Raw genomic sequence first — 12581 nt, 5'->3', positions numbered from 1 at the left:
CATGGCTGTGTCACTCTGGTTCCTTGGCGTCTGTGCAATTGCTGTTGCTCATGTGACCCCATCCAGCCAAGGTAAGTTTTATCTTAATAAAATTACATCATGCTGAGATATTGATCCTGATACAACAATAAACCAAGTCAGATCCAAAATTTTGCATTTTAAAAGGAATCTGTTGTTTTGCGATGAGGTAACTTTCTCACTGAAACATACCCCTTAAGCTAAAAGTCATCCTGCAAAATGACTACCTTTCATAGGAATCTCAAAAGAAAAATAAAATATTCATCCATCCACTTTCTTGAAGACAAGATGATTGTAAATATTTCACCTTCAGCCACTTTACTACCTTGCTGCTGAAGACTATCCCAGCTGTGAGTGGTTGAGATGTAGGGTACACCCTTGACGTGTCGCTACATGAAGGACAAACAACCACTCACAGTTTGGAACTGATCAGTTCACCTGAATTGCATATCTTTGGCTGTGCCAGGAAGTTGAAGAACCTAGAGAGAACTCTGAAGAGAAAAGAATCAAACCCAGAATCTTCTTGCTATGGGGTTTCTGCTTATACTGCCAAATTTTAAAATTTTTCTGGACGTTTCTTTTATCACTTTTATCACTTTTTGAATCCATGTCAACCGAAGATCACAGGCACGACGGTTAGCTTATTGTTTACACTCACGCTGCGTAGACTTGTGCTGCTGCCCCGAGTGATGCTCGACATCCCGGAGGAGCTGAGCAGAAGGCATGGGGGACACAGAGCTGGGACCAAGCTGAGGGCGAAGAAGAGGGGTTTCCACCAAGCTGTACCAGCTATCGTCACGGGCAATGTGAGGTGTCTGGGGAGTAAGACGGACGAGGTTACCGCGCTGATTAAGACCCAGAGGGAATACCGTGAGTGAGTGTGATGTGTTTCACCAAGACATGGCTACACTAGCACATCCCGGAAGACAGAGTGGCAGTACCCGGCTTCAGCATTGTTCATGCTCACTAACCATTGTTAGCAGGGGTAATAAGAAGGGAGGAGGGATTGCATTTAATGTGAGTGAGAGGTGGCGCAATCCCGGACATGTACATACGAAGGAACATCTCCATAGCCCGGACATTAACCTGCTTGCTGTGGGAATGTGACCACATTATTTGCCTCAGGAGTTCACATTTACTGATATTATCATGATCTACTGTATGAACCCCCATCAGCTGATGCACCGACGGCCTGTGACATCATCACCTTCACCGTTGCCAGGATGCTGCTAGACCTTCTACAGTTTGCTTACCAACACCACTTGGGGGTTGACGATGTTGTCATCTACCTGCTGCAATGAGCTCAAATGCATCTGGTTGGTGGGGAAAGAAATTTGAGAATCATTTTCTCTGATTTCTCTTGTGCTTTTAACACCATTCAGCCACTGCTGCTGAGTGAGAAGCTGCAGGGAATGGGTGTCGACACCTCCGTGGTCTCTTGCATCAGCGACTCATTGACAGACAGGCTGTAGATTGTCCATCTGGGTAGTGTTCTGTCTGACACGGTGGTCAGTGACACAGGAGCTCCCCAGGAGACTGTACTGTCCTCTTTCCTCTTCACCTTATAGACAACTGAATTTCAGTATAACTTCATGCCACCTACAGAAGTTCTTTGATGACTCGGCTGTTGTTGGCTATTTAAGTGAGGGAAGGGAACGGGACTACAGAGGCATGGTTGATGACTTTGTGGAGTAGGCTGGACGCAATCACCTGAGCTTGCACGTCAACAAGACCAGAGAGATGGTGATTGACTTCAGGAAGAATAAGAGCACGTCACAACCACTGTGCATTCTTGGAGAGGATGTGGAGGAGGTGGAGTACTACAAGTACCTGGGCATTAAGATCAATGATAGGCTGGATTGGAAATCCAACAACAACACTGTCTACAAGAAGGGGAGGAGCAGACTTTACTTCCTGAGGAAATTGAGATCCTTCAACGTATGTAGTAAGATGTTGGAGATGTTCTACTAGTCTGTTGTGGCGAGGGTACTCTTCTTTGTCATGGTCTGCTGGGGGAGCAGCATCGGAGCCAGTGACACTAACAGACTCAACAAACTCAGCAGGAAGGCTCGCTCTGTGATTGGCTGTAGACTGGACACTGTGGAGGCTCTGGTGGAGAGGAGTACTCTGAACAGACTGTTTTCCATCATGGCTAACCCCGATCATCCTCTCAACCACACACCGGACAGACAGTGGAGCTCCTTCTCCAACAGACTTTTACAGCTCCTCTGTCGAAAGGACCGGTACAGGAAGTCATTCCTGCCACAAGCCATCGCTCTGTACAACAGCTCTAACTTATCAGACAGAGTCCCACCATAATCTGATATTTAGATATGATTTGGCAATAAATCTTGTGTAGTCCACCTTTCATATTTATTGACTTCTTCATTTCACTGTACATACTTGTATTTTTGAAATGTTTATACTCAGATATTTTTCTCTTTTTCCTATTTAATGCGAACCTTTCCTCTCTTTATATTACATCTAGACAGCTATGAAGAGTACTGTCTATTTCTAAAACAAAATCACAATACTAATTATTGTTGAACTGCTCTTTTTTGTTTCCTACAACCCTGATGAGAAGCTATGTCACGAGCTACCATGCCATTTGGGCTGCTGCGTAGGGAGCTGGCATGCGAGGGTTACCCCATAGAGCTACGCTGCCCAGGAAGTGACGTGGTTATGGTGGAGACTGCCAACTATGGACGTACTGATGACAAGATCTGTGATGCAGACCCCTTTCAAATGGAGAACACACAGTGTTACCTCCCTGATGCACTAAAAATTATGGCCCAGAGGTGTGTATATGTTGGGTTGTGCATGGTTTTGCTTATTTTAATTTATACAGCAAATATACAGCTATAATATCACTGTTATCCTACTGTATATACTGTTTGTAAACACATAGAAAGCAGTTAAACCAATCGGTCATGCATGACTTTGATTATACAGCATTATTGCACAACTTTCATCTGGACTCATGTCCGAGTGTTGTACAAAACCAATACTTACTTTGCAGGAGATGTGTTTCTTGCAATCAAACACATCTCTTTGCGATTACTTAACTTTTGAATTCAGTAATCTCTGCAGCTGAGTCGGAGAGCCTGCACCTTTGCATTCAGCAGCTTTTTCCTAGAACTGATCAATATTAATAAGGATTGTCCTTTGCTTCCCCTTTTCTGTCTATTAATCTCTTTCCTTCCCTTCTTTGTTTTGTCATGTCACATGTGGTCATGCTGTTGTCCATCCATTCATCCGTCCGTCCATCCATCCATCCATCCATCCATCCATCCATCCATCCATTCATCCATCCATTCATTCATCCATCCACCTGTCTGCCAGGTGTAACAACCGGACTCAGTGTGTGGTGGTCGCAGGGGTTGATGTGTTTCCGGACCCCTGTCCTGGAACATACAAATACCTGGAGATCCAGTATGAGTGCGTCCCTTACAGTGAGTATAACTGAGTGAGTGTGTGTGTGTGTGTGTGTGTGTGTGTGTGTGTGTGTGTGTGTGTGTGTGTGTGTGTGTGTGTGTGTGTGTGTGTGTGTGTGTGTGTGTGTGTGTATGTGTGTGTGTGTGTACATATATACAAAGGTAGTCCTCAACATACAAACAATCAACTCACAAACATTCAGACGCTCTCCGCAACAGCCGACTATTGTATTACAGTTACCCTTTCTATCACAAACCCCACCAAGCAGGGGGTTGCAAATGTCCAATACTCAACTCACCCTCTTATTCTTGTATGCTGTTGTTTCTGTGAGCATCTCAGCATATCAAGCTTCTTACCTCGGATACTTCATCGTGGATGATAAAGCAAGGCTAGTATAGATAGAGTTGATAATGGTAGTTGTGACGATCCCTCTGCTGACTCCTCTTCCTCTGACCGACAATAATCCCCCTCCTCCTCCTCCCCCTTCACTCCAAAGGTTAGCTACATGCTAAATCCTACAGTACCATACAATAGATTGTCAACATCAGCAGCTGACTATGGCTGTTGTTGTTGTATGCGCTTAAAAAACTGGTCCAGAGTTCCCTGAAGTATATTTTTCTTTTTCTTCTAAGGAGTTTTCATGTTCTTCCAGTGTCTGCATGGGTTCTCTCCGGGTTTCTCTCCTCCCACCTCCAAAAACATGCATTTCAGGTTAACTGGCCAGTCCCAAATTGACCGTGTGCAGTTGAGTGTGTGCGTGAGTGTGTGCGTGAGTGTTCGTCTGTGTATATGTGTGACTCCGGGATAGGCTCCAGCACCCTGCAACCCACGACAGTTGATGAAGCGGGTTTAGATAATGAACAAGTGAATGAACAATCTGAATTCAAAACAATCATGTGAATCATGAGTGATGCTTAACAGTAAATATTGTACACATACACTGTACATACACATTTTAATACGATATTTATGTTTTTAATCCTTATTTATTATACAGTAACATTCAATTATGTGCTTTTAAGGATTTCCTCGTGATTTTAAGAGTCCGGTGTTTGTAGCTGACAGTAAATTTGAGTGAATGACATAAACTTGATTAATAATTTGCCGTGTATTCTTTTGAAAACAACATACAATCGGTATCTCAAAACAACCTGTATCTGTATTTTATTTCATTATTTGTTGTTTTTATGTCCTGTTATTGTTTCTGGTAAATCTTAGGGAATAGTATTTTTGCTTTTAGAGTAGTACAGTAATGTAATTTAAATGACCTCAAATGGCAATTATAGATTGAAATTTAATAAATCACGACTAACGAACAATTATATATGAATGTATACACACACACACACACACATGCAGACACACACGCACACACACACACACACACACACATCTCTGAATGTTCATATATGCAGTTATACTCAAAATAATAGCAGTGTCTTTAAAAAGGTGAGTAAATGTCAACATTTGTCAAATAAATTGTACTTTAATGAACACAAATGCATTGAGGACACTACACATTCTATTTCAAGATAAGAAAACTTGAAAAAAAGATTAACATTTTATAATATTTCACAAACTCAAGAACAATAATGTTCAAAAAATAGCAGTGGTGAGTCCAATTAAGGAGGGCTTTGATTCTGTGGCAAAAAAAAAGGTGTTAACAGATAGTTCTTATGTAAAGAGCAAGGAAACTGATATTGCATATGCTGGCTGTACATTTGTCTTGAAAAACCGAGTAAAATGGCACATTCAAGACACTGTTCTGATGAAGAGCGTTTTTTAATCAAGAAATGGATTAAAGAGAGGAAAACCTAATAAGAAGTGCAGAAACTTATAGGTTGTTTAGCCAAAATGATATCAAACGCTTCAAAATGGCAGCCAAAATGAGAATGACAAGGAAGAAAAAGAAAAACAACTTCTTCTTCAATCCACAGTACTCTGTGAAGACAGGTTAAACATGATGGTCCAAGTACAGTGGTACCTCTACTTACGAATATAATTGGTTCCGGAAGAATTTAGGTAAGTAGAAAATTACGTAAGCAGAGACAGGTTTTCCATGCAAATGTCGTAATCGGTTCCAAGCTCGAAAAAATTCCGACATAAATGTTTCATAAAGCATAAAAATGCATCAACACATGTGACAAATACATGTTACGATTAGATTATTACACAATAATGACAGTCATTTACCTTTTAACTGCTGTCCTTATTATTTTTTGCCCTCTTTGGTTCTTGCGCTCCTATCTCACGATGCCCAACAACAGAGTGAAATCCAGTCCTCCTTTTGAACCTCTCCATCCACCCACGCGAATGCCGAGACACTCCATAAACACCGTTTTAGCTCCACACAGAGGTAGAGCGGCATCCCTCTTTGCCAATGGTATGCCAGGAAAATACGTAATAGGTAATAGCCAATGGCAGAGCAGCTATGAGAATGTTGCGTTTAGGAACCTATGGGAGATTTGAGTATCAGACGATACTGTGTTTTTATTCGAGTATCAGACGATACTGTGTTTTTATTCGAGTATCAGCCGATACTGTGTTTTTACATGACGTAAGTCGAAATTTCTTTCGTAAGTAGAGGTAATATTTTCCTGCTGAGAAATTTCGTAAGTAAAAAATTTCGTAAGTAGAGACATTCGTATGTAGAGGTATCACTGTATCGTGATGTTGGGATGTTTCTCGTACTATGGTCTTTTTCTTCTTTTCCTTTCGGCTTTTTCCTTCAGGGGTCACCACAGCAAATCTATTGCCTCCATCTAACCCTGTCTTCTGCATCCTCCTCTCTCACACCAACTACCTTCATGTCCTCTTTCACCACATCCATTCTCGTACTATGGTGTTGGTCCTATTCATAGCATAATGGATCAGTTTGACTAAATCAAAATACTGGTAGAGGTCATGTTGCCGTATGCTTCAGAGAAATACCCTTGGAATGAGTGTTTCAACAAGACAATGACCCCAAATGAGCCTGCAAAAGAGCGAAATCATGGTTTCAGAGAAACAGCATCTAACTAATGGAGTTGCCAGCACAATCCACAGACCTAAATCACATAGAAAACTTGTGGGCTGGCATCAAAAATGCTGTTTAGGAGGCAAAACCAAGAAACGCATAGGAATTGTGGAACATAGTTCCATTGACCCGGGCTGTTGACACCGGTCAACAGTCAGAAGTTGTGAAGCAGTTATCAGAAACCATGGTTATGCAACAAAATATTAGTTTAGGATATTCAGCAAAGTTGATTTTTCAAGAATTTCAGTTTATACAGTACATTTTTCAGTTTCCAAAGGCAGATGTCAACACTGCTATTGTTTGAATATTACATTTCTGACTTTCTGTGAAGTATTATAAACATTAATAACTTTCTCTAATTTTCTTGCGTTGAAATAGAATGTGCATTGTCCCCAATGCATTTCTGTTCATTAAAGTACAATTTATTTGACAAATTTTGACACATACTCGCCTTTTTAAAGACACTGCTATTGTTTTGAGCATAACTATATATAAACATTCAGACATCCAAACAAAGGTATACCACCATATCCAACTATTGTCCTGCAGTTCCACTTTCTTCCACAACCAGCACCAATGCGTTCACACAGTTTCAACACTCACTTCCAACTCTTGATGTTGTTTGTTGTCTCTGTGAGCTTCTCAGAGCATCTGGCTTCGTACCTTAGGTATTTTACTGTTTATATTGGATGATAAATCAAAGGCTAATGAAGGTAATGGTAGTGATGATCATCTTCTGATGACAACTCTGCCTCTAACCGACAATAATTCTTCCCTCATCCTCATCTTCTTTCACTCGAAAGGTAAGGTACGTGCTACATGCTGAAGTACAGCCGAGTGGTGGTACACTAAAGAAGTGAACAATGGGGATCCACGTATTTGTATTACAGAAAACATTAGAGATAAAAATAAGAGCCGTGGATTTTTAGCCCTGCCCTCAGTCACAACCCCATTTTCACTACGTAAATGGTGTGATTCAGCGCTTTATAAATAACGTTGGCTTGAGTTGATGACTGGACTGTTATTGTTAGATGCACTTAAAACTGGTCGAGAGTTCCATGAAAGGTTTTACTCTACTGCTCTTCAACTATTAAATTATAAGAAGCAAATGTTTACCGTGAACTGATCTGAATTCAAAGTAGGTGATTTACTGGCTTTGTCACTTGTAAACCGCATGATTTTAAAGTATCGCTGTATAGGAGATATTGGTAATATACGTACATATTATGTTTTTATCTTGATTTATTGTGCCGTAACATAATATCATCTGCTTTTAATGATTTTCTAGTGATTTAAGTGTCCAGTATTTTTTTTTGTCCAGTATTTGTGGTGGGCAGACGTTAAGTCAGTGAAATGACGTAAACTTTATTATTTTTCCGTGCTTTTTTAAACCAGTGTACAATTGAGAAAGACTTAACTCAAAGCTAAATGTACCTGTTTGTTTTTTTTATGTTGACCTGTTTTTATGTTGTCAGGTTGTCCCTCTGTAGGAAGTAAATGATGTGGATCCATTGTTTTTGATATTATGTTTCTGCCCAGAAGCATAATGCTAACGTTGAACTCTGAATGTTTTACTATTTGATGTTAACTACTGGTCAGGTTACCTGAAAAAACTTAAAGGAAATAAAACAGAGTACATACATACATAGAATCTTCTTCTTCTTCTCCTTTTGGCTTTTCCCTTCAGGGGTCGCCACAGCAAATCAGTTACCACCATTTAACCCTGTCTTCTGCATCCTCTTCTCTCACACCAACTACCTTCATGTCCTTTTTCCCAGCGTCCATAAACCTCCTCTTTGGTCTTCCTCTAGGCCTCCTGCCTGGCAGTTCAAAACTCAGCATCCTTCTACCGATATATTCACTATCTCTCCTCAGGACATGTCCAAACCATCTCAATTTGGCTTATCTGACTTTATCTCTAAAACCACTAACATGTGCTGTCCCTCTGATGTACTCATTCCTGATCCTATCCTTCCTGGTCACTCCCAAAGAGAACCTCAGCATCTTCATCTCTGCTACCTCCAGCTCTGTCTCCTGTCTTTTCCTCAATGACACTGTCTCTAGACCAAACAACATCGCTGGTCTCACCACAGTTTTGTACACCTTTCCTTTCAATTTAGCTGAAACTCATCTATCACACATCACACCTGACACTTTTCTCCACCCATTCCATCCTGCCTGGACACGCTTCTTCACCTCTTTTCCACACTCTAGTACTTAAAATCCTCCACCTTCTTGATCTCTTCTCCCTGTAACCTCACTCTTCCACTTGGGTCCCTCTCATTCACACACATGTACTCTGTCTTACTAACCTTCATTCCTCTCCTTTCTAGGACAAACCTCCACCTCTCTACCTTTTCCTCCACCTGTTCTCTGCTCTCACTGCAGATCACAATGTCATCTACAAACATCATAGTCCATGGAGATTCCTGTCTAACCTCGTCTGTCAGCCTGTCCATCACCATAGTGAACAAACGGGCACAGAGCTGATCCCTGATGCAGCCCCACCTCCACCTTGAACTCCTCTGTCACATCTACAGCACACCTCACCACTGTCTTACAGTCTTCATACATGTCCTGCACTGCTCTAACGTACTTCTCTGCCACTCCAGACTTCCTCATACAATACCACAGTTCCTCTCTGGGCACCCTGTCATAAGCTTTCTCCAGATCTACAAAAACACAATGCAGCTCCCTCTGGCCTTCTCTGTACTTCTCTATCAACATCCTCAAAGATGTGGTACTGCATCTGTGGTACTGTTTTTTGGCATGAACCCATACTGCTGCTCACAAATGCTCACTTCTGCCCTTAATCTAGCTTCAACTACTCTCTCCCATAACTTCATTGTATGGCTCATCAGCTTTATTCCTCTGTAGTTGCCACAACTCTGCACATCTCCCTTGTTCTTAAAACTGGGTACGAGCACACTTCTTCTCCATTCCTCGGGCATCCTCTCACCACCTAAGATCCTGTTGAACTGGCTTCTGTCAGAAACTCTCCTGCCACATCTCCTAGACACTTCCAAACCTCTACAGGTATATCATCAGGACCGAGTGCCTTTCCACTCTTTATCCTCTTCAATACCATCCTCACTTCATCCTGACTAATCTTTGCTACACATACATACATACATACATAGAGTAATCAAACATAAAGCGGCATATCGGACCTCGTCATTCCTGTGAGTGGGGTGGAATACATGCATTCATGGTTTAAAGTTTGGCTTCAGCAGAGGTAAAGATATAAAAGTTTACTTTTACTCACTTCTTCTCATCCTCATAAGTTTGTTAAAGATCCACAAACTTCTGGAACATGGTTCTTTTTCTAGTAATTTATGACAGGGATTACATTTTATCATTGACAAAGTAGAGTAGTAGGAATGTCTGTGTGGGTTCTCCGGCTTCCTCCCACCTCCAAAATATGCATTTTAGGTTAAGTTGCCGGTCTCAAATTGACCGTAGGTGTGAGTGTGTCAGTGCGGGGTTCTCTGCATCTCTGTGTGGCTCCGCAGTGCATTGGCATCACACCCGGAGTTTTCCCCGCCTCACGCACTCAGTCAGCTGGGATAGGCTCCAGCTCAACGTGACCCGCGGCGGCGGATAAAGCAGTGATAAAAAAATGAATGGATGGATAGAATAGTAGGAGATTTTGCCGACGTGAAAGAAAGAGCTAGATCAGTGGTGATGATGGTGATGTCCATTAGATGAATCACATGGTCTACCTGTTGCCTGTTAAGGTTCTGGTAGATATCCAGTGACTGCAGATGAAGAGAGATGTCCACTGGTTGTAGTTAAGGCAGTGAGAATGTGATTACAAAGCGACTGCTGAAATCTACACTTCACCTAGTTCTCACTTCATCAGCCATTAGAAATTTTCAAAACTCTAAGTGGTGTCATTCCAAGATGGAGGACCCATGAAGCTTGGACAGACGATTGCCAGATCTGTTGACATTAAGTGAAGTTGAGTGTGAACACAGTTAAGTAGGACATTGTCAACAATTGACCTGAGTGTATCCTAGATGACTTTGGGTGGGTTACCAGTTCATCACAGGGTCACTCAGAAAGAATGTCAGACTTATGTCTAAGGTAACTTGAGATTCATCTCTTCACCTATACTGCATGTTTGTGGTGCTGGAAGGAAGACAGATAACCCAGAGGGAACTCACAAAGACATGGAGAGAATATCCAAAGTCCATAGAGAAGATGGTATCGTATAGTAGCCCCAAATGCTTTAATAATGCAACTTTCATATCTGATCAGATTTGCCAGAAAGCAGGCACACATCGACGAGAAGTTTGAAAAGATATTATTACAAGACTATTCCTCATTCCCACTGACTGGGAGGTGTACATTGCCATTTATCATTAAATGGCAATGTACACTTAATGGTGAATGGCACGCCACTAATTCTCCTTCGAGCTTAAATATTGCCCACTAATCTTTTATTTCTTCCTTCGATGCTTCGTTTGTCATACTTTCTGTGTTCTATTTTATTTTCTGAAGTGTTATGCTATTGAGTCTCATTTAAATTTTATGTACACATAAACACACATTACGGTTCTGCAGTATTTTATTTTGTTTATGTATTGTTTTTATATTTCGTAATTTTTTCAGGTAAGTCTTCGGGCATAGTACCTTCAAATTTAGGGTCGTAATGACATTTAAATGGCCTCAAATGGCAACTACAGATCTGAATCTGAACAACGAACAATTGCACTTACAAATAACCTCTTGGAACCAATTATAATCGTATGTTGAAGACTACCCGTTTGTGTGTGTGTGTGTGTGTGTGTGTGTGTGTGTGTGTGTGTGTGTGTGTGTGTGTGTGTGTGTGTGTGTGTGTGTGTGTGTGTGTGTTTGTGTGTGCGTGCATGTGTGCATGCGTGTGTGTGAGTGTGTATTTATACGCACAAACACACACACACAGTGGGCAATTTTTTAAAAAGAGGGCAGGATGTTTTGCATATCAAAAAAAAATTGCTAATTAGGCTCCTGACCATGAATTATAGCGACCAGGAGAACATAACAAGAGGATTTAGCCTACTGTGAACAGTATATGAAACGTAACCCTATAGATTAAGATTTCACATCATTGATCGGTGGTAGCCCCATGGGATGACAATAACTCAGACCACTAAGCCTTGGTACTAGGGATGGGGGGGTGACCGACTCAACACCCATGTTTGGCAAAAAAAAAATTTGTGTGAACTGGCAGGGGAGAGGTGCCAGCTCACCTCGCGAGCACTGCCGAGGTGCCCTTGAGCAAGGCACCAGCTCCCTTATAAGTTGGTCATCGAGGGTGTACCATGAAGGAGCTGCCCGCTGCTTCACCTCATCCTCACTTGCATGCCTACAGGCCCCTTGTGCGTGTTACAGGCCGCTGTACCTCTCATCTGCATGCTTACAGGCCCCCTTTGTGCATGTGTATGTGTGTGTGTGTGTCACGTGTGTACACATACCGTATATACTGTACTATGCATGTGATTAACATAAACTAACACTAGTGTTGACAAATAATTTCCCTGTGGAGAAAAAAAGTTGATTCAATTTTTCATCTTAATGTCAAAATAACTCAGCAAACACAACGCTAAGTGAGAAAATTGCTCAGATGTCATATTTCTTGTGGCCTTTTTGGCTTCCCCGTTGGCATGTCATCTGTGAGATGTGGATAAATACACACTGTATTTATGTGCACGGGGACGTTTGTGATCATTGAAACTATCTACAATTTGGGTATGCTGTTTTGTCAGATTGCACCCTGTGTGAGTGTGTGTGTGTGTGTGTGTGTGTGTGTGTGTGTGTGTGTGTGTGTGTGTGTGTGTGTGTGTGTGTGTGTGTGTGTGTGTGTGTGTGTGTGTGTGTGTGTATACATGCGTGCGTGCGTGTGTGTGTGTAAATTTTCATAAAAATATGTACATGCTGTAATGTTCTGCACATTCACGTACTGCCACACACATTATTTTTTGTATTACCTTCTGTGAATGCAAAACCACAGAGATTAACCTCGTTTTATCTAGCTACATTTGACCTTCCCTCCTTTTTTTTTGTTCTTCTAACTTCTGACGGTGAATATGTTCCTTAGAGAGTAATATAAAGGAACATTTTTTTCTCA

General features: G+C 41.5%; 1 protein-coding gene across 1 annotated transcript in view; it reads left to right on the top strand.

The window, feature by feature from the left end:
- The window catches only part of LOC137599846 (adhesion G protein-coupled receptor L1-like), a 48444-nt gene that overhangs the window by 12161 nt on the left and 23702 nt on the right, over positions 1–12581 (top strand). The window contains exons 2-4 of the mRNA XM_068321039.1: positions 1–71; positions 2603–2816; positions 3361–3470. The exon at positions 1–71 is cut by the window's left edge and continues 46 nt beyond it. Of these exons, the coding sequence (XP_068177140.1) occupies positions 2–71; positions 2603–2816; positions 3361–3470 (394 nt within the window). The 5' untranslated portion in view covers position 1. The remainder of the gene's footprint in view (positions 72–2602; positions 2817–3360; positions 3471–12581) is intronic.

The sequence above is a fragment of the Antennarius striatus genome, chromosome 8, assembly GCF_040054535.1.
Source record: "Antennarius striatus isolate MH-2024 chromosome 8, ASM4005453v1, whole genome shotgun sequence".
Classification (NCBI taxonomy): Eukaryota; Metazoa; Chordata; class Actinopteri; order Lophiiformes; family Antennariidae; genus Antennarius; species Antennarius striatus.
Note: the sequence above shows the minus strand (reverse complement) of the source record. Positions and strands in the feature narration are given on the sequence as shown.